Below are 27648 nucleotides of genomic sequence, written 5' to 3'. Positions count from 1 at the left end.
TGTGCTCAGCTAATGTTCAAATAATCACCTCGCTAAGGGAATGCTTTGTACAATTCTCCATTGAAGGGCCTGGTGCGTTTTGACTGCCACAGAGCCATCACCACCACAAGTAGTGTATAGAGCGCCACCAATAATTTGTCATTAATCGTTCCGTCCGATCCGATCCGACGGCTATTCCATGACCAGCGTAAGAGAAAGAGCAAAGAGCTCTGGACGAACGTGAACATTGTGATTTTGGTGGTTTAAAACCGTTTGATTTGGGTAAGTTTGGGAATTGGGACATGTGTAATATATAATGTATAGGCCTAGTTGGCACATATATAGTTAATGTTTGATGACGATTTTCAAGCGGCTTTCATTCATGACATTGATTGTTTACATTGTACCACTGTACTGCATCTATTTCGTTAAAAAAGTTATACAATTGCAAAAATTTCAAGAAGCCTGATGACGAGCAAATAACGTTAGATCATATGTAACCCAGTAGTAGCCGACATGTATTTATTTGTGCATATGTATCTTGCTGACATTGTTGACTGTTGGAATTGCAGAATGACAATTGATTTATCAAAAATAATTCATTTCAACATGTTCAAAGAATTGCCAATAAACATGATAAATCGAAGTTTTAACTTTCGTGTGAGCAGTGAATTGACTTGGACTAAATTTTGGATAAACAAATCCGCAGGATGCTGAAAGCTAGCCGCCTATGGGCGAGCAAAACCTTGATTCGGCTTTATTGAAATTAATGAAAATGATTGATATAGGCCTAGGACATGTATGATCTAGCATGTCTAGGAAAAAATGTTGCAACCTGACGCCACTTCCAGGACTGTACAAAGTCTTCAGGAAAATGTTCTAAGTATTTTCTAACAAAATTGGAATTGTTTCTCAGTCCAAGATTCAAGTCTTTTCATCATTTTTGCAATGGCCTTCATTGAGATGATATATCATCTGAAGAAAAAGTGGTGTCAAATTGCAATTTTTTTCCCCCGACTCTTATATATGACTCGCATTCACAATCAAAGTTAATTTGCATCCAGGCAGTTTATGACACATTTTAAAATTCAGTTTAACAAGAAAAACAATGTTCATTGACATTATCACAACATTTACATGTACATGTATACTGAAGTCATAAACTTGAGATAAATTTTCAGGTAAGGCCTAGCTCCATATTATAGTTACTAGGCCTGCCTCCCCCCCCCCAGGATCTTATGAAATATTTGTGTCAAAGGTTGCAATTAATTCCCAGTAAAGAATCATAAAAAAGGAGTTATGCCTTAGACACTCAATAAACAAAACCTGAGAATGTTGTTGGCTTTTTTCCCATTTTCAGAGTGATATTGTGTCATTTTCTTTCCACAGTGATATTTTGCAAGTGCTGAAAATTCACTGTTCATCTGAAAATCAACAAGAAGCATCTGATCTTACAGCGTATCTGTCAATGAAAACTCATCTACCGCCCAAGCAGCCAATCATGGACCAGCTCAACGCTCAAGCCACGCCCCTTCAGGCAGGCTCCACCCACCAGCCCCTGGAGCAGTTCCTCCTATTGGCCAAGTCCACCAAGGGGGCGGCCGTGGTGGCGCTCATCAAGCAGGTCTTGGAGGCCCCTGGGGTGTATGTGTTTGGGGAGCTGCTGGAAATGCCCAACGTCCAGGAGGTAAAGACTCGCTTTCTTTGTAACCCTTACAAGATGGAATTTTGCGTCGGGGTGATATAAATCAAATTAGGTTTTGCCCTTCATCGACGTTAAAACACTGCATACTCAATACCTCCAGAGTGAAAGTTGGAAAAAATCACTCGGGTGGGACTCGAACCCACGACCTCCTGCTTTCTAGTGCAGATGTCTTACCACTCGACCACCGAGCCAACGGGATCGGTTGGCTGGTTCAAATCGTAACTCAGGAGGTAATACGCTGAGTATACAGTGTTTAAATGTCGGTGAAGGGCAAAACCTAATTTGATTTTTTACCCTTGTTTGAAAATTTACCCGAGTGTGGCCAAGTGTTTAGGGTGTGTGACTCATGGTCACAGGGTTTTGTGTCCTTGGGCAAGCCACTTCACTCTGTCCACCCGGTACAGTGTATACATTGGTACTGGTATTAGCTGGGGAGTAACCTGCAATGGACTGGCATCCCATCCAGGGGGAATAGAGTTATTCTTAGCCGTTTCATGCCATGCATTAGTCTCCACAATTCATGCCACTAAGACTACTGAATGGCCCATCGTTTAGAAAAGTTTCAATGTAATTTTAGGCTATTTAAATTACATGTACCATTGTGGGTACGTGTGCGTATGACAAAAAACAAAGTACAGTCGACCTTCGTTTAGTACAAACTCTGTTAATACAAAATTCTGGTTATAACAAACATAAAGCCTTAGTCCCGACTGTGCATTTATGTGCACAATGAATGGGACTGATGTTCCTCTTAATACAAAATTCTGATACACATGTAGCAAACAATTTGGCTAGGTCCGAACGAGTTTGTATTAACAAGACTCGACTGTAGTAGCAATGAAATGCATGAGCTGGCCCTACTTTTCATTTTATTCAAGCTAACAACATGTGTTATATTAAGATTCTTTTATATTCTTTATTTTCAGCTGGCCAACGGCCCAAATGCATCTTACCTTGCTGCATTGAACCTCTTTGCCTATGGAACATATCAAGAATACAACGGTAAGTTTTCACACTTTTAATAGCAAACGCCCCCCTGGGCAAAACCTAACAAAGAAAAATCCCTGAATTCCCACACTTCATCAGTCAAGGTCAGAGTGGTGACAAAATAACCAATCATTCATGTTTTATTTCAAGATCAAATAAGTTCTTAACTTTCCCTTAGGCCAAAAAAAAAAGTCTCCGGTTTCTGGTATGCGCGCGCGTCGCCGTAGCCATGCGCGTCGGCAAAATGAAAAAGTTTTTTTTTCAATGAAAGATGATGTCTCAAAACCGCCAAACTCACTGGTTTGACTGGAATCCTGCTTCTGCACAATTTTACGTGGTTTTTAGATGGGGTTATGATCGAGAATAAGCTTTATGTGGCCTCTCTGGACTCCCATATATTTGCACTAAGTTTAGTCGGGCACCATTTGCAATCATCAGCCGACATTTGAAGCAAAAAAGTCAGGTAAAAAAAAAAAAAAAGCCGCGTCGCCCCCACCACTTTTTGGACAAGCTCCATACCAGAAACCGGAGACTTATTTTTTTTTGGCCTTAAATTGTAATTCTGCTTAAATGTATAGTGTTCATCTCTTCACATGATTATTTTTTTTTAACTTTGACCCATCAATACCTTTTTTTAAAAGAAAAAAAACCATAAAAAAAAACATTAAAAAACCAGCCAACAGGTGGCGGGAACCGGTCTGCCTAGTCTACTAGTGTATCCAGCGAGAACTTAAATTTGTTTGGGCTGCAAATAATTCCAATTTGAATGCTTGGGAAATCTCATTCAATATTGAGCAACCGTTGTATTTGTAGAAAAAGAGCATTTTACAAGCAAAACCTATTGTTTTGAGTGGAAAAACACACGGACAGTATATCCTTAACTCTCTGTCATTGTCCACCCTACAGAGAATACCAACCAGTTTCCAGATCTGTCCCCCGTCGCTCTCACCAAGTTGAGACATCTAACGGTGGTGACGTTAGCTGCCAAATCCAAGCACATCCCCTACCCTGTGTTTGCTCAAGAGCTAGACATGAAGAACCTGCGAGAACTTGAGGTGTGGAATAATGTCACTATTGTTTCCATTTGTCGCAAATCAAATGCAAAGAATCTGTCATTTTGTTTACTGTACAGTGTTTGGTTTTGCCAGTACAGTTAAAAAAATTAAGAAAAAAATGTCATGGCCAAAAAAAAAAAAAATGTCTGGCAACCAAGTACCTTACTTGGGGACTTTGTAGTAGGTAATTGTTTTTAAAGGGAAAATACAACATTTGCAAACATCACAAAACGAAATGATCAGATTGGTCACAAAATACCTTACTGGATTGTTAGGAATGACAGTCTTAAGCATCCTGTAAAATCGTGGCTCCTGGTGTGCTGACATTTTCAAGAAAAATGGTATGTTTCCAACGCTGTTCGGCCGACCAGCGTTGGAGAAAACTGGCTTTTTTCAAAAACTGCTTGCAACTCTTTGCTGCAAAACTCTTTGCAATTGATTACACACCTGTGAAGGGGTACAAGCCTGCTAGGCTGATTCTCTGACCTCACAATTCCCCAAAGTCTATAGATTCTCCTTTTCATAATAAAGTGGGGTCAGGGAACCAGACTACAAGAACATGATTGGGTTTCCTGGTTTTTCCAGCATCTACAAGCCCAAAACGTGAAACAGTCAGTTTAACAATATTTGCTATAACATCCTAATCCTCCAAATCCATTTATTTATGAAATTTGAAGCAAAAGCAAATGCTGTACATTCCCTTTAAGATTGATATTTCAGTTTACACTGTATGTAGATTTCTGTCTGCCCAGGCTGTTAACATTTACATGTACTTCTTGAATTAAATTTAAAACCTTGATCGGAGTGTTTACTACTTTTCAACTTCTATTTAGGACTTAATCATAGAGACCATCTATGCTGACGTGATACGCGGCAAGCTGGATCAGAAGAACCAAGAATTGGAGATAGACTACGCCATCGGCAGGGACACTAAGCCTGAGGTGGTGGCGGACATAGTCAATGTCTTACAGGAATGGTGGGTGTTAGCTGTATTCAAGATATTTTTTTTTTTAAAGGTCAGTTTTGTTCTCCCACGAATTGTGACCTATGAGTGTTTCATTTTATCAATTTTATTTTTTTATATTTTGGTGTCTGCAACCTTCCGAAAAAAGGCTAAAATTTGGGATGCTTTGGTACAAAAAATAGCAGCAAGTATATCAAAAATATCAGGCAGTTGCTGTCCACAATTTAATAGAGGATTGGAACCATTCTACCCTGCGAGAACTTGGGTATTTTCGGGCTGCAAATAATTCGAAATTTGTGAAGAAATTATTCCTTAACTAAACATTAACTAAACAGCTAAAAATGTACATGATGTACATGGATAATGTACATGGTACATAGCTCAGGCCAACAAAAAAAGTCTCCGGTTTCTGGTATGGAGCTTGCCCAAAAAGTGGTGCGGTGACGCGGCCTTTTTTTTTTTACCTGAATTTTTTGCTTCAAATGTCTGCTGATGACTGCAAATGGTGCCCGACTAAACTTAGTGCAAATATATGGGAGTCCAGAGAGGCCACATAAAGCTTATTCTCGACCATAATCCAATCTAAAAACACGTTAAAATTGTGCAGCAGCAGGATTCCAGTCAAACCAGTGAGTTTGGCGGTTTTGAGACATCATCTTTCATTGAAAAAAAAACTTTTTCATTTTGCCGACGCGCATGGCTACGGCGACGCGCGCGCATACCAGAAACCGGAGACTTTTTTTTTGGGCCTATCAATGTACATGGATAATTATCAGTTCCAGGCTGCACCTATTTTTGTTTGTTTTTGAGTTGAAGCCAACCCCCCCCCCCCCCCAAATATTAAAAAGCTAGAACAACTTCCTATTCTTACACGTTATAGGAGATAACATTGAGATTGATATTGTGCATCTTATGATAATTGGCATTTGAAAGACACACAAGTTTTGTTATAAATTGCAAAACCAATATCAAGTGCAATGTGATATATTGCAGGTGCGACGGTTGCGAAGCAGTACTGGGCAACATCGAGGATCAGATCCTACGAGCCAACAAGCACAGGGAACACTGCGTCAAGACAAAACAACAGATTGAACAAGAGGTGAAGTCTTGGAGCCGGTTTATTCCTGTGTAAACACAAAAAGTGAATTCAAATACGACAGACCGAAGGGAAAGAATGTAGTATCCAGACACCACTTCAGAGGTTGTGTACAAAGTATATGGAGAGTCAAGAAAATATTTCGTTATTTTCCTAACAAAATTTGAAATGTTTCTCAGTCCCAGATTCATGTCTTTTCAACATTTTTGCAATGACTGACTGTTATCGAGATGATAATATGAAATAAAAAAATTGGCGTCAGGTTGCAATATTCTTTCCGACCGAAGCCCAATTCACAGAGATGCCAAGCATGAAATACTGCTTGATACATTTATCTGCTGAGCAAAAACAAGTGGAGAACCAGTCATTGACAATACACATTGTATGGTATATTGGTTGGTAACCCATATTTGCTGAACAAATATTGTTTGCGCTTAGCATAAATCTGTTCTTGGCAGCGTCATGAAGTTGGTCCGGAATCTTGCATGCATTGGTTAGTGTTTTGAATCTCAGTGAGGCTGCATTCTCACAGTATGGACTCCATGCTTAAACGAAAGAGGGCGCTTTGTTAAAGCTACAAGGAGATTGTGTGAAGGACACTTTCCTGGTTCCCTGCACACCATTTGTAATAATCTATGTATACCAACATGCGTGAGGCAAAATGGCACCTGGTGGTTGTGGCAACATCAGCACTTTTTCTCATGTTCACTTCTCTAGAAAGAAAACCTGAAAATACAGTTATAAAATAAGAGGGTAAAACATCACAGATAAGGCACGAAGTGAACACAAAGTGAAAATCGTTTCATCACAGCAAGTAATTGCTTGGCTAACCACATGTCCACTTTGGCAAAAATTCCGCTGCATACTGCGATTATCTTTGGACCGATCCGTAAAGCACCACCCATGATGTTTTGACTAATTAAAGTGTGATTCACGTTCTACGTGCATTTGTTTAGGACATGCACGTCTGGAACATGCAGTGTTAGAGTTCGCTCGTACCCCCCGCCCTGCAAACAGGACGCTGGTAAGGGCTGACGTCATTTGAGCTCTCATTGGATAGATTTGCGTGACCTGTGACGTGAACGCGTCACACAAACTAGCTTCCGGTGCCCATCATGCGTAGCGCCCGCTAGCTGCATGCGAAGGTCAATCTGTACTTCCTTCACAAGATTCTGTGAAACTCATCAGACCTTACCAGCGCCCTGTTTGCAGGGCGGGGGGTACGAGCGAATGTTAAGAGGTGCACATTGTTGCGAATGTGGACCGTGGGCAAGGCCTAATCGTGTTTTTGCTTCATATTCAGGCTTGCATGAAGAATGAACATGCCTCATGCTAACCTTTAACCTGTATGACCTTTGACCTTTGACAGGTTGCAAGTATCAAGAAGGCCATCAAGGCCTCATCGTCGTCAACCTCGCAAGACGTGGAAGAGCAACACATGGCAGCCGACACACGGGAAATGGAGGTACAAGCGACGAAGCCGGTCAAGAAGTCATCCAAAATTAAAGGGTGAGTTTGGAAGAAAAACAAAACACAAGGACATGGACATCATGTCCTCCTTTTATGCTTGCTTAAATTCAAGTTGCTTTGTTCAATTGTCATCATGGTCACCACATTACGCTGAAGTACGGGGACGGTTGATTTTCTTGAAACCTAACATGTGCGGAGGTTTACTCTAATACTAACTCACTAAGCTGTGGTTGTCGCGGTTGTGTTTTGGCGGCAACAGGACCGGCCACTTGTGTGTGAGGTCATGATTATGTATCATCATTTCTATGTGCAGTCATTTCTGTGTACGTGTAGCGCTAGCAGTAGCTAGCTGCCATGGCTGCATTGCGTGTACAGGTACATGTACATGCATGGAGCTACAGCTACACACCGGATTGCGAGCGAGTGGACACAATTTTACTGCGACATTTTACTCTATTAAGTCACGTTTGTTCTTTTTAGATGAATTTAAGTAACAAACGATGTAAAATTAATTGCTATATCAACATTTATATTTTTTTTTTTTTTTACTTCAAAACCTTCAAACTTTGATGAATACATTTTTACATTCAGAAATTTTTGTCCTGATTCAGGGGCTACCTTAATTACTAGCCGGTTTGAAACACTCCTCAGCAGTGTTTAAACAGTGGTTTAAAACCACCCACGTGACTGGCTCTCGACTATTAAACAGGAAGAAATATACTTTTTCAGGTATTTACGAACGATAGTTATTGGCTAAAAACTTGACATCAAGTTGAGAGAGGCCAAAACACAGCATCGATCTATTTTTCTTGCAAGGAGTCCCTAAATAGTTCTTTCTAACACCGACACCATGCTTTGTTTTTCTTTCTCTACAGGTTAAGGGGAAGTGGAAAGCTCTGGACGAAGTCAAACTGAGACTGTATTTACTTTAGTCCTGTAAAAAATTCAAAGTCCGTTGCTGTTAAGTTGTACAGTGGTGTCAGCATGCAGTGTCTGAATTACTAGGCCAAGGCTTGAAATTACACATGAGTCTATGGGAAGGGCTGCAGCCGCTACCATAGAGACGTGTGTAATTTTAAGCCGTTGCCCAGTAATTTGGACACGGCCGTTTGCTGCGTTCCAATCATGTCACATGTTTTGTGTTCACAACTTTGTTAAAGCTCACTGTCATTGCAATACAGCCTCGACTCCAGGGGTGCGTGCTCGTTCCTTACACTAACCCCTGGCTGTGATGATGACGTAAATGACGCTGAATGGCTATTCACAGCGTACTGCGCGGGCATTTCGAAGATTGCACGCCGGGCGCGCCCATAATGCGCTCGCGTGCTTTGCACGTAACGTCACGTACGAAAAAAAAATTATGATTCAAAAGTCGCAATGCCTGTACGATATAGATTATGTCAGCCGCGTTTTTCGCTAACAAAACCCCTGTATCTGTGGTTGTAAAGGCACGAAAGGGGTACGTACATTTAATACAAATATTTGCTAATTAACACAACGTCCAAACGTTGTGGAAAGGATTGATTCTTCAAAATCACAACTTTCAAGATTTTAAAGATGGCGTTGTAAAATGGACAAACTGCAGCCTAATTATAATGTGCCATATTTTGGCACATTTAAATTACACAATTCCAGGGGTTACGATCGCGCAAGGCATGATGGGAAACAACATGGCGCTGCAAGATCGTACCCACGGGGCACGAGGTTGATTGCAATGTGCAGGATGTGTCTGGTAACCTGTGTTCACAAATTGCGAAGTGGATGGGTAACTTTTGGTCGGGTTCACATGTGTGAGAGTCTATAGGAAGTTCAAATTTGACACCGGTTCATACTCGGTACAGATGTGAGCATGAACGACAAAAGAAATTGGTGACGTCCCAGCAGGTGTTCAAACTGCTAACTGGCAAAAAGTTGCACCCATTTCAACAAGTTTTGCAGCGAATTGCTTTGTGAATTTATATTCATTTCGCATTCATTGGTGCATGAGGATGCATTACCAATGGTTTTCCATACGTCTCCAAGGTTTTATAATTAGTGAAACTGCTTATGATACGATGACTAAAAAGCGTGCATAGTTTCATACAGACAAATACAGTTAATTGCAACAACACTTATTTGTTGACAATTAAATTTTGTTTCAGTTTTTTTTTGTTACAATTTATTGGAAGATTCTCAATTCCATCTTTTATCGCTGTCTCAGGAGGAAGTTCTTATTAGAAAAAATAGCCCCTGGCTAGCTAGCCAAAAATACATTAAAAAGATGTTTTCTCTCAGCTTGCAAACTACAAACAGAAGATTTCCTTAAGACTATGTGGCAGACCGCCTGATCGATCACATAGTCCAAACTAAAAAGTTAAAAAAAACGGTATCTACTTTTTTTAATCCTAATTTAACTTGTGGCAAGCAAATCAAGGCTTTACTACAAAATACATTATTGAAAAATGTCTGCAATTTACATGGAAAAAAGGCATAATAAAAAGGAGTCCTCTGTTGTCACCTAAACTTGCTTATTCAGATAAATTCATTAATTTTATTACTATTGTATTATTATTATTTAATTTCTGTTGTGCCTATGCGGCACCTTTGTAAAATAAAAGTTTGTAAACGAAAAGTTCTAATTTGGCTATATTCTGTGTTGGAGTCATTAAAATTGATTGCGCACAAAGAATCCTGCAAATCTATGTTTATTGCTGAAAAAAGATGAACTTGAAATGTTTTACAAGTTGGCCAGGTCTGAAACATTTGTGAGGCGTTCTGACAAAAGGAGACGGAAATGGGCACAGGCCATAGTGAAGAAAAATGCAAAAAACCGAATGGGGGTGATTTTTTTCGATTTTCAGATTCATTGATATTTTACCTTTTTCCACACATATTTTCAATAAATAGTGTACAAAATCAAGGAATAAAAGTGTATTTAAGGAAGACCAATTGGCATCTTTCATTTGCACGACTACAAAACTGGAAACTTTAAAGCTATAGTCCATCATTTGCAGCCATCCGAAAAAGTAACTGGCGTATTATTGTTGAAAAACATACTTGGTTGAAAGATAGTAAGTGGACTAAACTCCCTGAGAAATTAATCGTTCTGGCAAGCTACACTGTATCATGTTGAAGTAATCAACGAAAGAAGGCCTTTCCAACGGTGCGTCTTAAGACGCACCGTAGGAAAATTTAAATTAGTAGTTTGTTTTGTTATTCGGCGCAGCGCGCGCAAGCATTGGCACGACGCACAGGCGCGCGCGGTTGCTATAATTCGTCGGATCAGTGCGCGACATCGCGTATAGCTGCAATTTAAAACAATTCAAAACATGATTTAGCAACTTTTGATTTGAAATTGAGATCCTACAATGCTGTTTTTCTCGGAATATACAGCTGAAGCTGAGCTGAAACTTCATCAGGTTAGTTGCTCAGTATCCTTCATTAGATTTTGAACACTTTTGTTGCTTCAAACGAACAAAATGCACAAATTACAAATGATGGACTATATCTTTAAAGGCCTTTTTCTCCGTATTTTACTTTTTGACATGTCAATAAGTGCAAACTTTAAACAGCATAACTTGTCAACAGTGTTGCAGGGGGAACTTCATTCTCTTTCCTAAAACCTGTAAACCCCGCTCATTTCGACCTCTGCCCAGTTGTGTCTCATCTTGCCAGAACGCCTTGCAATTAAAACAAAATAAAGAAAAACAAAGTGCGAAATATCAAAAAATAAATTTGCCCTAGGGAACATCTAGACAATGAACCTTTCCCCTCATTCAAAGAATTGGCCAGTAATGTGAAATCATGCACCCATTTTTCCCACATAAAAACTGCAATCCAAACTTAACCAGATCAATTCATAATTCTTGACAACTTCAGAATACCTTTAAATTAAAAAAACCCAAGCAGTTCATTACAGCATAGATAGCAATAAAGGGTCACACCCGACAAGGAAATTCCCAAAGGTCTTCTCTTGCCTCGCCCCCTAATTAGTACCTCAAAAATGATGGCGTTGGTGTGACTAGACCAGCGTGCACCATGACGACCAAGACGCTTTAGTGGAACCTCCGCTTCCCTGCGACCATCTCCGCCCTCCCCTCTCGTCAGCTCCGCCCCCCTCGCTGTCGCTCATGTCGGTCGTGTCCGAGTCGGCGTCGGAATCTTGAGCCTTGACTGAGAATGAGAAGTTGAATTCCGTCGGAACTGCATCTTGGGGACTGGGGAGAGAGATTTTTAAAAGGTACGTAGATTATTTTTTTTGGTGCACTGTTTTCCTTTGAAGCAACAAAAGTGCACAAAAATCTGAAGATAGGGTTCCCAGCAATTTATGAAAAAAAACTTCTCTGAGTTTTCCTTGATCTTTCCATGAGGTGATTTTCCTTTTTAAAAGCCTGAGCCCTTTTTATACCAGGATTTTTGATGTTTATCTTTAATTGAGCACAGTGCAACATTATCTGGTTAAGGGAAAATACAACATTTGCAAACATCAAAAAATAAAACTACCAAATCATTTTGAAATACCTTGTTGGACTGTTAGTGAATGACAGTGTAAAGCATCCTGTAAAATCATGGCACCTGGTATACTGTCATTTTCAAAAAAAGTGGTATTTTTGTATCAATTTCCAATGCTGATCGGCCGATGAGCGTTGGAAAAAACTGGCTTTTTTTCAAATACTGGCCCCAATTGACCATCGCACTTGTTTGCAATCGATTACAAACCTATGAACGGGTACGAGCCAGCTAGACTGGTTCCCTGACCTTACAATTCCCCAATGTATGTAAACTGCTCTGTTTCTTCTTATATGGAGTCAGGGAACCAGACTACAGGAAAATGATTGTTTTTCTTGGTTTTTATAGCATTTTCGAACCCAATACCTCAAAAAAGTCAGTGTAACTATATTTGCTATATAATGTATTTCCAACCCCCCAATTCCATCCATTTCTGAAAATTACAGCAAAAGCAAATGATGTATATTCCCTTTAATCTCTTAAGGCGATTAGTTACAACACAGGAAGCCAGTCCACCCTCTTTGGGTAGGCATTCATACATTTGCATTCTGCTTCACGCATGCGTGACCGTAAATCGTTCGCCACAGCGACCACACTACAGTCTGACAAATTCAGGATTTCCGTTGTTTGTGCATCAATTTGGAATGATCCAAAAAAGAAAACGTGGTTTCATTACTGAACGAAAACGAAAATTACGTTGGATATTAAATTTATGAAAAGTCCAGGTGCATTTAGGCCACTGAAGAATGATTCAGGTTTGCCAAACAAGTCGTTCAATCAAGCAATACTAATTGTTCCCTGTTGGTGGTAGGCATTCATCTGGTGATAAACTGCCCTAAGGAGATTTAATCTTCAGACATGCAACTGGGAATTTAGGAAAAACGAGGAAACTCCAAACCACACAAGACTTTGTACAGTGTTTTTCAATTTGTAATGGCATTCATGAGAAGTAAAAAAACGAGGAAATCAGCAGATCCGAGGAAAAGTTGCATGTCTGAATCTTGAGATAAGAGAGAGCAGAAATCCTGGTACAATCTTGATAAAACACCCGAATATAACCGGTAAACCCTGTTGTTCTGGTAAAAGAGGATTCACGGCATGCCTGAGAAATTTCCCAAATTCCACAACAAATATGTGTCCAATTCCCCAACTTTTCCCTGATTTTTGGTGTTTTTCCCATATGCCCTGAGTTTTCCTTGACCAGAAAAATGGATATTAGTTTTCAAGGTTTTCCCTGATTTCCAGAGTGGCTGGGAACCCTGCAATGGTGCATGACAACTATTGACCTGCTGAAGTTTCAGCTCAGTGGATACCATAACTTTTTAGAAAACAGAGAAAACATGTGCACAGTTTTTGGGTCCTGTAACTAGATTCCACTGCTAACTCTACAAACAAAACGCATACCGTAGGCACTCTTTTAAAAAAAAAACCCACTTATTCTCCATGATTTGCACTGGTTGCCGATACGGGCAAGAATAGATTTTAAGGTTTGGTTCTCACATATCAATGTATCCATGGTATAGCCCCTGTTTATCTTCAAAGTTTAGTTCAGGAGTACCAACCAGCTAGAAATCTGCGTTCTACCCATAAATCTCTGTTGTCACCCCCAGTCATTAAAACTAAGTCCTATGGTTCACGCTCCTTCCAATGAGCTGCAGTTCAGCTATGGAACAACTTACCAGATATTGTCAAACAGGCCGAAACATCGAAACAATTCAAAACCCGGGTCAAAACATATCTGTTCAATTTGTATAATTGTTGATTTCATGAGAGCGCATAGGGACCTCACGGTGATATGCGCTATATAAGAATGGTTTTTATTATTATTATTATTATTCAATGTTAGTTTTCTTTCAAAAAGATACAATTTCAGGTAGAAGAAATTCACAGGGTTACTTATCTGGTACCACTCCTGACTTCACTTTGAGCATGGTTTCTGTCATGAAAGTAGGTACTTTGATTGCAGCTGATTCTACTTGGACATGGTGCTTGTGTCCTTGGGCAAGACACTTAACTACAATTGCCTCTCTCCACCCAGGAGTACAAATGGGTACCTGTGGGGTAGAGGACCCAATGTATGCTGATATCGGCTGCCGTGTGGTCTCATGGCCTGATGAACAGCTGAATAATAAGTGCTTTGAGATTGTTGATACAATGAAAAGCACTATATAAGCATGACAATTATTACACATGGTTTTAAAATGAAGGATCACTCGGAGAGGATGAAGCTTTTTATAAAAAAAATCATCAAATACATCGCGAAGGGAACCCGCACCTGTATCGCTTTTTGGGGATCCTATCCCACACTCTCAGCTCCTGGCCTCCGGTGACGACGCGCAGGGCGCCCTCTTTTGTCTGCGTGTGGTCCATGGTGACAATGCGGCTGATGTCTTGATCATTGAGCGTAGCAAGGTACACCTCCTCAGGAAGACTCCAAACTTGATTTAACAAAAAGGGCAAAGTAAGTTTTGAATGGTGAGATAATACGGTTGCAAGAAGCTCGAAAAGAAAACTTGTCAGGTCAGGGAACCAGACTAGCTGGCTTGCATCCATTCACGGATGTGTAACAGATTGCAAACAAAATGTGGACTAACTAAATTCAGAAAATTAGGGGCAGTATTTGAAAAAAGTCTTTTTTTTTCCAAAGTTGGTTGGCTGAGCATCGTTGGAAATTGATACTGTGACAACATTTCCACTTTTCTTGAAAATGAAGGCACACCAGGTGCCATGATTTCACAGGATGCTTGGGACTATTGTTCAAGTCTCACAGTCAAGTAAGGTATTTCATAATAATTTGGTAGTTTTGTTTGTTGATGTTTGCAAAGGTGGTATATAATACCTACCCCTAACCCTCCTCAATCCTCCAAAATCCTCCTGCCAGTTTTGGATGATTTTAGAGGATTGAGGATGAATTGCAAAGATGTATAGTTTTTTTTGTGGAGGATGCATTACGTCAAGCCAGTAGGCCATATCCTGCATTGGTTATGTTCAGCCATGCATAAATCAGCCCTGTGTTTTTCTCGGATTTCATCCGCACTGCTTCAAACCAAAGCAGTAATTGGCTGAGGATTTTGGAGGATTGAGGCGGTGGTCGCCCTCGCCAGCAAACTGAAGAAATAACAGACGATTTTGGAGGATTGCGGTTGAATCCATTTTTTTCTTTGTGGCAATTGAGGTTGCATCCTAGCCAGAGGGCCTATGGGGGTAGTGTTAAATTTAGGAATAATTTCTTTGCAAATATTCAATTATTTACAGCCTTGCAATAGCTCAAGATATCTGATAATGCATTACAAGAGAAAAAGCTACCCAAAACAAAAGGCTTTTACGACGGGCTGCAGTACAGACCTCCAAAATAGAAAAAAAAAAACTTCGGTCAAAGTAAAGCATAAAAATTAATCAGAAGAAAAAACTGAATTTGTTGAAGAGCACAGTCAGTATATAATCAAAGGAGGATTCTCTTACAATTCAGGAAGCCACAGCCGTTATCCAGATCATACCCTGCACAGATCAGTAGATCCTTGGTGCTACACATGGCATCGGTGCTGCCAAAGTCTCCTAGGTGGTTCTTGAGCTTATGGACTAAGGCTACGACAAGTACAACAAAAAGGATGGAAACTATACATGAAACTTTTCAGTTTTTGCTTGGGATCACGGGTTTCATTGTGGGGAATGGGCTTTGATGTCGGGTTGTTAAAGCCAATTTACACATATGCAACACGGGAGCACCACATGGGAGCGGGACACTGGAGCACGACACTGTCGCACGTTTTTTGCATAAATGCACAAATGAATGAGTGATAAGACACACGACTTAGTCGCGTATTAATGTAAACACACTCATTGATGTGTGCGTATTTAGAAAAACGCACAGCATTGTCGCGCGACAAAAGTCTCGTATGTAAAATATGTTTTATTATTATTGTTTAATTAGTGTCAGATGGTGTAAAAACACTTTAGGTACATTTTTTGTGTAGATCCATCGGTGCAAAAGTCTTTTATTTTACAGTTTTTATCAGCGACGTTTATCAATAATAGAGTTGTGTCCCTTTCAGAAAGGTTGTGTTTTTATCTGCGAAGGTTTGTTTAATTAACTGATTTACTTTTTATGTAGTTTTGAAGTCTTGTAAAGAGTTTTAAGATGTTAATGTAAAACGCTATATTAAGAATAAATTATTATTATTATTATTCAGTGTTGGATCCAGCATTAACACGAAGAGGGGGGAGGGGGGGGGAAGGCACCAAAAATGGAGGCGAAAACCAAACATAAATATCTTTGAAGTGATTAAGATCAGTTGACAGCAGAAAAAAAAAAGGAAACGTACATCCTAAAAAAAAAAAAAAATGAAAAATAGGGGGGCAGCCCCCCTCTGGATCCGCTGTTATTATTAAACCAAAAAATGGAACCAAGTATAAGTACCTAGTATTTTCGGTCAAGTAACAGGTACCCGAGTAATGGGTACCTGTTACCCAGGTACGTGGTTGTGTAATGGGCAGGGTTCGACTTTAGTGGTAGCCCGATAGCCAAATGCTAGTCAAAACAGTGGCAGGCAAGTTACAAACTATTCCTTAAGTAGCCCCGCTTGCGAGTCAAAAATTACTGGGCTACGGCAAAGATTAAAGGACAGGAAGAAATAAATCATTAAATTCAGATAGCGAACTTGTATCACTTTGTGTTTAATTTTACTAAATGTTTAGGGTTAAATTTTTATATGTGTTTATTAAAAACACTGACAAGATTGCCCCAGGAAAAACTTTTTACACATTGTTGTTCATGAGACGCTCTATAAAAGAAAAACATGCGGGCCAGTGAAAATGCCAGCGGGATAGTTAAGAGTCTGTTTCAGTAGCCCGGGTGGCTAGTGAAAAAAAAATAAGGTCAAACCCTGGTAATGGGTACATTATAGCACATTATAGCACATCAAGTCTACTCAGTTACCTTTCTTCCAATCCAGTGCCTTGACATTCAACCCGTCGTCCCCGTAGTAGATAGTCTCTCCGTGGACGGCCAGGGACCGGACGTGGCGTCTGGCCAGCAGGTGACTGGATGAGGTGCTTGAGATGTTCTCCGAGACAAAGGTCGGGTGGAGGGAGTTGTCACGTAACTGCCAGAGTTTGATGATGCCGTCACTGGATGCTGTGTAGACGCTGGTGCCGCTGACCTGCGTGCAAACAAAGGGGAGTCAGAGTTAAGCCATTATTCCATGTACCGCACAAACCGCCCTAGTTTTCGGTCCCTTTATGGCCTAAAACTGCCCTTGCACTGGATGTGTTTATGGATTTAACAGGGAAAATATACAATGTAATACAATGCAGAACGGTTGCCAATAAGTTAATATGCAAAACGTTAAGCAAAATATCGTCAAAACATTCAGCCAAACCTTTACAAAAGTGCCGTCTGCCCTGGTATGTTAATGTATACAGTGCCTTTTAAATTACATCAGTAAAGGGCTAAGCCCACTTAAAAAAATTGACATCTCAATATTTCAAATTAGGTTTTGCCCTTCACCGACGTTTAAACACTGTATACTCAGTGTGTTACCTCCCGAGTGAAAGTTGGAAAAAATCACCCGAGTGATTTTTTCCAACTTTCACTCGGGAGGTAACACACTGAGTATACAGTGTTTAAACGTCGGTGAAGGGCAAAACCTAATTTGATTTATATCACCCCGACGCAAAATTCCATCTTATAATCTCAATATTTGATCAACGAGGTTTTTATTTTCTGAATTTTGACGTAGCCGTAGTGGGTTTTAGTATTGAAGAAATAATGGACAAAATGTTGCAACCTGACACCAATTTTTCTTCATATATCATCTCAATGAAGGTCGTTCATCATGTTCATTGCAAAAATGATAATACATGAATCTGGGACTGACAAACATTTCCAATTTTGTTAGGAAATCCTTTCTTTTTTTTTTACTCTCCATATAGACTTTGTACACAATCGTGGAAGTGGCGTCAGGTTGCAATATTTTTTCCCGAAATGATTGTGGTAGAGAAATCAGGGGCAGGGATGGAGATACAGGAATGAGAGAGAAGATTCAAGGAGAAAATATATCAATGTCTGTGAAGTACAGAATGTGACTGACTTGAATACATGTGACAGCATCGTCATGTCCAAGGGTTGAGAACACGCTACTCCCGGTCTTCATGTCCCACAGTTCCACTTTGCCGCCATCTACGGATACAAATTTTTAAAAGATTGATCTTTTAATTGATCTTGAATTCCAGTGTGCAGGACACATCACACCCTTGCACATAACCGTTTGCCTTTGTTTATGGTGTAAATCGAGGACACACACGTGCAACATCATCAATGAATCGAGGTTAGGAACTGAATCGAGGACTCCTCGGTTAGAAAACGTGTACAACACCAATGAGAGCTGTTGCAAAAAAGGTAGAGTATAAACAAAGGATAAGGGAAGAGGAACAATATAAAATCCTTGATGTACACCATAAACAAACATGCTAGGGTTTGTGGATAGCGTGTGTATGGTGTAGAGTTCAAACAGCAGCAAACAATGTGCATTCATTTTGCCTGCAGAGTGTTGCCAAAATTTATATTGTCCTGTTGGCAAAATCATGTGTTTATCAACATACATGTATAGGCCGCAACAAATAACCACCATAGCGTGACCAATTGTCTTATAATGCCCAGTCTCATCAGCCTTGAACGGCATCCCCATTTAGTATGATGGTATCCAGCCCCCCCCCCCCTTCCCCCCCCCCCCCCCCCCCCCCCCCATTCTTAAAGACAAGGCGCGCACGCATTTTGGTACCACTATTGGTCGAAGGAGCCCGGACTGCATGCATACTACCTGAGCGCAACTTGTGCGAGCCTGGTGCCACCTCAGAAACGGGCTGTGGCCGAATTAGTCTATACATTGCAGTTTGTTCCGTTGTGATCCTGGTATTCCATACAGGAGGCTATTATATGGCACAACCTACATTGTACAGTGTCTATCACAAAGTTCTGACACCAGAAGGAGATGACAATACCTGAGCCTGACACGATGAGAGCCCTGTCTGATATATACCCCAGGCACTCCACAGGGTTGTATGTGTAGACAGAGTGCACTGCTTGGCCAGTTTCCAGGGACCAGACCTTGATGTGACAATCCTTAGATCCGGTGACGGCGATGCGGTCATTGGCAGGCACGTCAAATTGAGATGCTGAGGAAAAAATGAACGTACTTTTTTATAATTTTGTGATCGTCAATCGTTGGTGGCTCAATCAAGTCCAAATTCAAATAACAGGTTTGCACTATGAATTTTGTCTTAATGGGGGTAAAACACAGATTTACGCCCTCCTGCTGTTTACGCCCTCCTGCTGTTTAAAAGGTCACAAACGGTCAAAATTTCCTTCCACTTCCCCTCCCATACTTTTAACAAACCAATCGGTCACTTGAGCAATACTGACCCAAGTAACAGCATGGCTCAGAATGCATGTTTCCATAGGAGGGTTAATTTCCTACTCACAAATACAGATGTCGTAACAGTCTTACCATTTGGGTCTGCTAGTTACCGGGGTAGTTCAAAATCTGTTAAGTGATACACAGTGGATAGTGCATTAAAATATGATTATATGTACATGTACATCCGCTCACCTAACTGTGTGCTTTCTTCAGTGGAAAGCAAAATGACCGAGGTGACTGTTCCCGAATGGCCGCCAAGGCTTCTCAGCTCTGTGCCCTTGTCCAAGTCCCAGTACTTGACCATGGTGTCACGACTACAAATGAAGCAAACAAAATGGAACACAAAGAAGTGGACCGAGTTCCAAGCAACTGAGGTTGATGGAGAGCTAGTCATAGGTAGTTTTTTGCATTCAAGTGGTATGAAGCTAAATTGCTTGAATGGCGATGATAATCAGGATAAAAATATAAGAGTGATATCACAGCAAACTATTAGTTGACAATAGGGCAATGTAATCATTCCGCCAGGCCCAAGTTTGATCAGGAATTGTGGTTCAGCCTACATGTAGTTTGATTGCAATTTTTCTGGGAGCAGCATTCCAAACGGGCATCAATTCTAACTGTCGAACAGAACGGGAGACGCATGCCGGTCAGAAATAACTTGCTTGTTAGACCACCGTTATATGTGGTTATTTTATCTGGTATACTTTGGGCAATGAGTATTTCACATCAAAATGTGGATATGTCAGTCTAGTGAAATAAACGCACACAAAAACATTGTACAGGGTGAGTAAAAAAAAGCGAAACCCAAATGTCGTGACCTTTGTTTTAGTGAAGTTCTGCATGTAGCCCTTTCAAAATCTAGGATATGAAAGCCCAATTCATAAGCTTTCTTTTAGTACAAGAATCATTCACATCAATCATGTACTTTTCAATTTACCGAATTTTAAACACAATCACTTTTTAAAGTTCTGTCCACGGATCACCAAAAAAGGTGCGCGTTCTTTCAGCAAAACCACAACAATTCACACACATCCCTATGTGATTTGGTTTCATTTTGCTGAAAGAACACTTACCTTCTTGTGATCCATGGACAGAACTTTAAAACGGTGGTTGTGTTTAAATTCAGAAACTTGAAAAGTACATGAGTGATTTGAATGATTCTTGTACTAAAAGAAAGGGCTTTTATATCCTAGATTTTGAAAGTGCTACATGCATAACTTCACTAAAACAATAGTCCCGACATTTTGGTTTTGTTTGTTTGACTCACCCTGTATAATCATCAAGTATTTCCGAGCTATGTGTATTATACTCTGTATTCCCATACATTGTAATTTCTAAGGCCAAAAAAAAAAGTCTCCGGTTTCTGGTATGCGCCCGCGTCGCCGTAGCCATGCGCGTCGGCAAAATGAAAAAGTTTTTTTTTTAATGAAAGATGATGTCTCAAAACCGCCAAACTCACTGGTTTGACTGGAATTCTGCTGCTGTGCAATTTCAACGTGTTTTTAGATGGGGTTATGATCGAGAATAAGCTTTATGTGGCCTCTCAGGACTCCCATATATTTGCACGAAGTTGAAGTTTAGTCGGGCACCATTTGCAGTCATCAGCCGACATTTGAAGCAAAAAAGTCGGGTAAAAAAAAAAAAAAAAAGCCGCGTCGCCGTACCACTTTTTGGACAAGCTCCATACCAGAAACCGGAGACTTTTTTTTGTGGCCTAATGGCATGAATGGTCTCAATCATCATGCTCTTACCTGCCAGTGAGTAGTCTGGATCCGTCGCATGACACTGCATAGATGATATCATTGTGACCCTCCAGGTCCTGCACAGTGAACTTGGTTCTGGCCCATGAATCCCCCTCATTGCTCTCTGGAGCCTTTTTCTTTCCTTTACTTTTACCTGCGCCAAAGAATTAAAAAAACGGAGGAAAACAATTAAAAAGTGAACAACTTTTAGCAATAAAAAGTAGTAATGAGTACGCATATATACTCCATATCTCTGACTGGTTACACCTCTATGTTCCGACACCCCTATGTTCCGACTGCACATATTCCTATTCCTGACCCTAACCCTAACCCTAACCGGGAGTAACACAATCTAGGTTGTCGGAACATAGGGGTGTCGGAACATAGAGCAGTCACCCTCTGACTATGGCCTATTTCAGACTCACGTTTCAGAGCCATATGTTCTTCAACAGATAAGAATCAAGATTGATGTATAAAAAATGTTTTTAGTGATTACGCATGAAAAATTGACTAATGCTGTTGTTTAAAAGACTCAAAGTATCGAGTTCCTTCAATGGAAAATTAATAAATATCTGAAACCACATTATATCTGGTTAGACCCCAGTCAGTCCAAATAGTATTTTGTTGCAGGTGAGTCTGGAGCAGGTGAAAGTTAAAATCCATTCAGCAATCACCTTTTAAAAAGCTGAGCTTTCAGCAATCACATTTTGAAAGCCGAGCTTTTTCTGGAAAATTAATAAATATCTGAAACCAAATTATTACTGGATAGACCCGAGTCAGTCCAGGTAGTATTTTGTTGCAGGTGACTCTGGAACAGGCGAAAGTATGCATAAATCGATTCAGCAATCACCTTTTGAAGGCTGAGCTGTTTCTGGATTGGATGTCGATGCCTCGCCCTGTCCTGCCCTTTTCTTGGATTCCTCCTCCTCTCGCCTCGGAACCTTCGGGGGAGTTGTCCCATCTTTGGCAGCATCGTCGTTTCCCGCCTGACTTTTCTCTCCACCAGCATCTCCTTCGGGCGTGAATACAATCTGTTGCTCTTCGACCTCCTCGTTATAAGGGCGTTTCATCTCGTCCGAGTTTGCCAAAGGTTCATCATCTACAGTTTGCTCCCTTTGCCCATTCTCCACAAGGTGCCAAGATTCTTGAGTCGTGTCCCCTCCCTCTTCGCTCCCAGTTCTATCGAGTTGTGAGGAACTGAGCTCGGACTGCTCTAGGCTTGCAAACTCCTTGAGTTTTTCGCGGAGTAAAGACCGAATACTTCCAGTTCTTGCAACCTGCATGTTGGAAAGGGTGCTGGCACTGTACATATTTTCATCATACGTTTGTCACAAAAAGCATGTAATAAACAAACTGTGAGTCTAATTTCAGGTTAAAATGTGATACAAGGCCAACCACTAAACAATATCAATTGACCAGACGTACCGTTTCCCAACCTGTACCCACTGACCTGTATCAATATTATGGCGATAGTGTGATTTAGGACACCTTTTTTTAAAATTATTTATTAATTTACTTTTAGAACTAAAAATTACTTCTATAACTTTTATTTTACTGACTGTTGTTTTAATACCTCTGTAACTTTAAAACAATAATTATATGTACATACATACACGTAAGCGCAAATTTCAAATTTCTTACCCCATTTTTGAGGAGCCGACTTGTTCAGTGCATTCATGGTCCCAGAAGCATAGCTTAGGCAGAAGTTTTGTCCGTGAGTGCAGTTTGGCACTATGTGACACTAGCATGACTAGTGTAGTTTATGGTTCAGTCCATACATATGGGGACCAAAAGTAGGACATTTGCAAAAATTGTGTTCCTGATACACCTGACTTGAGTAATTTGTTTATTTTGCCATGCAAATATCATTCAAGTTGACTTCAAAATATTAATTTGTTTGATAGGTACAGTGTGTACATAATTACTCTTGGAGATAGAACGTGTAGAAGGCATCTACATGTACATGCATGTCATACTGTATCCTGGACTACAAAAATGTTACGTGCATATCAGAGGTACACTGTAACAGGGACACCAAAAAAACATTGGACCCCCAATTTGCAGAATGACCCTTGTGTACATCTGTATGTACAGTATTGAGACTGCATCCAATTTTTACACGGAGGAAGTTGGAGGATTTTGCAGGATTGAGGGTCCATCCCAGCAAAAAGGGCCTAGGAGGTTAGGGTTAATGTACAATGAAGGCCATTTTCTCCAAGAAAAATGATCAAAGAGAACAAATTTGCTTTGAATGAACAGAAACTGAAACACTTTTATTAGTGCAGGCTGCAAAGAGTAAACATGAAATATGTACACAAACATGAACATGTACAGAACTTCTTGTTCTGATGAGTAGCAGTGGGAGTGGAGGATTCTGAGAGTTAGGGTTGACATTGGAAAACAAGTGACCAGCAGATCGCCCTTTTTCACGGTTAATCCCAATATTAAAAAATGTCAAATTTTGTGCATTTTTTAATCATTTAACTCCATCCAAATGACATCAAAATCCATCAAATTCTGTAGACATACATGTACATGTACATTGTACAGGTCTAGGGACATTCCAGTGGATGGGAGTTCCGGGGTAGAAGCATTGTTGTCCTTTAACCCCAACTCCCAAGCCTAATTTACTAGGAACCATACCCATTCTGGCAAATTCCAACATCCACACAGGAAATTGTACGCACACACAGTTGAACTTAGTTTCTGGAGGTATGCCAACCCCAGTGTAAAAGACCATCACATTAGGGGTACTGTACCTATCCCAACAGCTTTAAACAAAACCTGCTGTTGAACTTTGATGGGCTGAGTTCGGTTAGGGTTAATCACTATTTCTAAACATTTTACTTGTGGGGTGCCCTTTTTCCTAAAGATTTCTCTTTGTGGGGTACCTTTCCCTTTGTTCGAGTACCCCACAAGTACCGGTTGCGCTGGTACGTACGTAGACCTGTGTGACCGTACAAAATTTAGGACTGTACTGGTAAGTGTCTCCCAGAACTTTGTTTAGGCGACACAAAGATAATTTAACCCAAATATCCTGAAATGTTAAGGTCTTCAAATATTAAACCAAAAAAGTTTGAGAGAAGGGTGGTGGTGGAGGGTTGGTGAAGGGGAGGTGGTGGAGGGGTGGTGAAGGGGAGGTGAGGTGGGTGGGGGGCACCAGTCTTGTGGTGGTGTTCTATGTAGAAATAAGTTGTAAGAATTGTAAGAGCGCATGCCAAATTTACACCATACAGAGATGCATTGCATGTGTATCCTGCAGCATCAGTTTCTACATTTGTCAGTAGTGTTCGACAAAAAAGTGAGTGGGGCCAATTCGCCCCCACTGGCTCTGGTTTCCCAAACTCCAAACTGGCAGTTGAGCTAGTTGACTCGCTGAGCCAATCCTACTCAATTTCAGTTGCGACAGGATAAAAGTGGGCAATGTCTTCAATCATCGAGTCCATGAGGTCACTGCTTCCTCGATGCTGGCGGTACATAAGCTCGTCCAGATAGTGCGGCAGCTTCTCTTCCTTAACTCCCTTCATCCTCTTAAGGTCACATTTGATGTTCGCCCACCAGCCTCTGATGCTGTTGATGTGGATGGTCACTCCAGAGTCATTCTGAGTGCTAAACCCTCGTCCGCCCTTGGCCACTTCGTGGTGGTACCCTTCCTCATGGAGGGTTGAATACGCCGGAGAACTGTTGGAGTAGATGATAGAACCGGGTAGGATGTGCCCCTTGATGATGGGGAGCAGCGTGTCTTGCTCTTTGTCGGGAACTCTCCAGAGCATGCCCTTGCCTAGCCGCCTGTCCCAGGCACCAAATACCAGCTGGCTGGGTGAGGTGTGCTCCCCGTTGCGCTTACGCTTCGCACCCTTGAAGATGGACTCGTTGATTTCTACGATGCATCCGGGCCCGCCAAGTTGGAGTGGGTGGGACCAGAGCCACCGGGAGCAGATGTCACGGTAGAACGTAAACCAGTCAATGACAGCCTTCCTGGTGATGGACTGGTTTAGAATGGTCTCCACAAAGCCGACCGGGGCATGGTGGCTGAACATGAAGAGAAGGCACACCAGCAAGCGTAGGTCCAGGTGGCTGTTGGAAAAGAAGCTGCTGATGCGAATGGAGCGCTCCCTCTTGCAGCCGTAGCACCGCAGCTTGGTGTCGTCGGAGCGTCTGCTGCGCTTCACCTCCTTGAAATGGCCACTGCACTTGGCGCATCTCAGCTCGCTTCCTGGAATGACAAGGAGGCCCTTTTGTCGAAGCCACTCCTTGCAAGAGTCCTTATTGGCCAGAATGGCTACTAGGCCAAACAGGTCCATTTTGTTTTGGCACCTTGCTGGAACGGGCTGGACAAAACTCACACACACTGACAGGAGAAAGGAAATACAGAATTGTAGAACTCTTGGATCTGCTACAAGCTTGCGTGGGGCATATGTATACAAAGTACATTTGGGCTGCAGGTTTGCATTGAAACTGCATAGTAAATCAGGCTAATTAAGAGTATTTAACTATTATTAGTTTTCATTACTTTCATTTATTTCATTTTAAATTTGTTTCGCCTGTTGTGTAATTGTTGCAGCACTTGGGATAATTTGCCAAAGGGGGGGGGGGGGGGTTTAACAAATTTGAAAGACATCGCATTCTGTTGAACTTGTTGCATTTGCAAGGGTTCTTTTCAGGAAGTTAACAAAACTCAGAAATGAGACTTACATGTAATGTCACAATTTGGTGCACGTTCATGTAGAAACCACAAACAACAAACTAAAACACTTAATGTACCGTGGTGTCCTAAGTACTACACTATCGCCACATATTTCTTTGAACCATGTACATTGTATAGCCTACATATTTCTTTTTCACAGATACCCCCATCTTGGTGATCCTGTGGTAATTTGTTTGGGGGCATAAGAGTGAAAATACGTCCCATTATGCAACTGTGACTATAGACCCGTGTACATGACCATGTATCGTCACGCTCCGTTCATACACGTAAGTACCGGTAGCTCTGGACTTAAAAAATTTCTACAGACAGTACACTTTCTTGTTGGGCTCCATTTTTCCCTTGAATTTCTTTGGAATGACAGATCCTATGCCACTGGAAGTTTTTAGAAACTCTTTTCGTGATAAGTACTAGAACATAGAGCTTATTAAATTTCGGGACTGTGAGTGGCAGGTCTCCAACCGGGATTTCGAACACGCTGAAAAAGTCCAGAGATTATGAACGGAACGTGGGTATGTACATGGCCACGTTTACAGGTCTACAATACATACTATGTAGCAACTGTCATGACTTTAGCCCAGGGTTCGACTTTAGCAGTAGCCAAATGCTAGTCAAAACAGCGGTGGGTTACATACATGTACATGTAGTCAAACTATTCCTTAAGTAACCCGGCTGGCAAAGTTTAAAATTATTGAGATACGGCAAAGATGAAAGGACAGGAAGAAATAAATCATTAAATTCAGAAAGCTAACCTGTATCAAATTGTGTCTAATTTCATTAACGGTTAAATTATAAGATCTGTTTATTTAAAACACTGACAATGTCATTGTCTCAGGATACACAATGTATGCACATTGTTGTTCTAATATGAGACACTGGAAAGAATGTAGTATCCAGATACCACTTCAGCGATTGTGTTCAAAGTCTATGGAGAGTCAAGAAAATGTTCAGAATTTCCAAGAAATTTTCAAGAAAGTACAATGTATTTCCTGGAAAAAATGTTGCAACCTGACGCTACTTCCATGATTGTGTCTATGGAGTCTATGGAGAGTCAAGAAAATTTCCAAAATATTTCCTAACAAAATTGGAATTGGAAATGTTTCTCAGTCCCAGATTCATGTCTTATCATTATTTTTGCAATGAACGACCTTCATCATGTTCATTGAGATGATATATGAAGAAAAAAGTGGCGTCAGGTTGCAACATTTTTTTGTATTACATATGTATTTCCTTCCTTCCTTCCTTAAAGTGCAGCCTATATGTTTCTCAGTCCCACTCCCAGATTCGATGTCTTTTCAACTTTTGACTGAGTCTGACCTTTATTTGAGATGATAAAGGATTATGATGAAGAAAAAAGTGGCGTCAGATACTCAGATTGCAACATTCTTTCCGTGAAAATGCCCGCAGGCTTGTGAAGAGTATGTTTCACTCATAGCCGGGCTGGCTAGTGAAAAAAAAGTTAAGTTCGAACCCTGTTGTATAATGGGTTAATGTACATGTTTGTAGCCTGACTACTAATATTAATGCATGCCATGAGTGATTAGAAGTTGTCAATCATGTCATTGTCATCATGGTCATTGTTTATGCCCCCTAAACATTTAAAATGACCGTCATGACCGTGTGATTACAAAGAATTGGCGGTATCCGCGAGACGGCTTATGTGCACGTGAGAACATCCGGCCGCGGCCGCGCCATGCCTGCCTGCAAATTGTGCAAAGCGCAGCGCGCGGCGGCGGGCATATGCACATATAGCGCGGCGCGGCACTGAACATGTGAAAGCGTATTGCAATGCTAGCGCGATTATCGATACAAAAAAAATGAATGAAATGACTGTTAGTTGGCAGGATAAATGCAAGAAATATAGATAAACGAACGCACCTTCTCTTCTTCTTCTGGGAGAAGTGGCCTATCCAGGCGATTCAAGTTGTCAATTTGGCGTAATTTCTTCCGCAATTTACGGACTTCAACAGATAAAGTTCGCGTGTCCGTGGAGGACGCCATCTTTGATTTGAGCTGGCGTTTGTTTGTTGGCAGCCACTTGT

General features: G+C 40.9%; 2 protein-coding genes across 3 annotated transcripts; one reads left to right on the top strand and one right to left on the bottom strand.

Moving 5' to 3' along the window:
- The first annotated feature begins 1373 nt into the window (after nt 1-1373).
- On the top strand, nt 1374-8200 carry LOC119742725 (COP9 signalosome complex subunit 7b-like). The gene is made up of 7 exons (XM_038218890.1): nt 1374-1666; nt 2611-2686; nt 3578-3726; nt 4560-4702; nt 5684-5789; nt 7156-7295; nt 8132-8200. Exons 1-7 carry the CDS (start codon nt 1448-1450, stop codon nt 8169-8171), a joined length of 873 nt encoding a protein of 290 aa, XP_038074818.1. The 5' UTR covers nt 1374-1447; the 3' UTR covers nt 8172-8200.
- On the bottom strand, nt 6119-27648 carry LOC119742724 (WD repeat-containing protein wdr-5.2-like). Of its 2 annotated transcripts, XM_038218889.1 has the most exons (11): nt 27485-27648; nt 21752-22178; nt 20911-21055; nt 19352-19473; nt 18744-18917; nt 17834-17922; nt 16681-16903; nt 15207-15329; nt 14020-14182; nt 11232-11452; nt 6119-6512 (listed from the first exon to the last, which is right to left on the bottom strand). In XM_038218889.1, exons 1-10 carry the CDS (start codon nt 27605-27607, stop codon nt 11257-11259), a joined length of 1785 nt encoding a protein of 594 aa, XP_038074817.1. In that variant the 5' UTR covers nt 27608-27648; the 3' UTR covers nt 6119-6512; nt 11232-11256. The 2 variants fall into 2 exon arrangements, with proteins under 2 accessions (XP_038074817.1, XP_038074816.1); XM_038218888.1 differs by lacking the exon at nt 6119-6512 and having other exon boundaries at nt 10750-11452.

The sequence above is a fragment of the Patiria miniata genome, unplaced genomic scaffold (assembly GCF_015706575.1).
Source record: "Patiria miniata isolate m_02_andy unplaced genomic scaffold, ASM1570657v1 HiC_scaffold_6, whole genome shotgun sequence".
Taxonomy (NCBI): Eukaryota; Metazoa; Echinodermata; class Asteroidea; order Valvatida; family Asterinidae; genus Patiria; species Patiria miniata.
This window is presented reverse-complemented; position numbering and strand designations above follow the sequence as displayed.

Coding starts and splice junctions, on each gene's coding strand:
- LOC119742725 (XM_038218890.1), top strand. CDS start 1,448: ATGAAAACTCATCTACCGCCCAAGCAGCCAATCATGGACCAGCTCAAC. Junction 2,687..3,577: donor AACATATCAAGAATACAACG/GTAAGTTTTCAC, acceptor TCCACCCTACAG/AGAATACCAACCAGTTTCCA. Junction 7,296..8,131: donor AAGTCATCCAAAATTAAAGG/GTGAGTTTGGAA, acceptor CTTTCTCTACAG/GTTAAGGGGAAGTGGAAAGC.
- LOC119742724 (XM_038218889.1), bottom strand. CDS start 27,607: ATGGCGTCCTCCACGGACACGCGAACTTTATCTGTTGAAGTCCGTAAA. Junction 18,918..19,351: donor TGAAGAAAGCACACAGTTAG/GTGAGCGGATGT, acceptor TTTTTTCCTCAG/CATCTCAATTTGACGTGCCT. Junction 16,904..17,833: donor ATGCTGTCACATGTATTCAA/GTCAGTCACATT, acceptor GTTTGCACGCAG/GTCAGCGGCACCAGCGTCTA.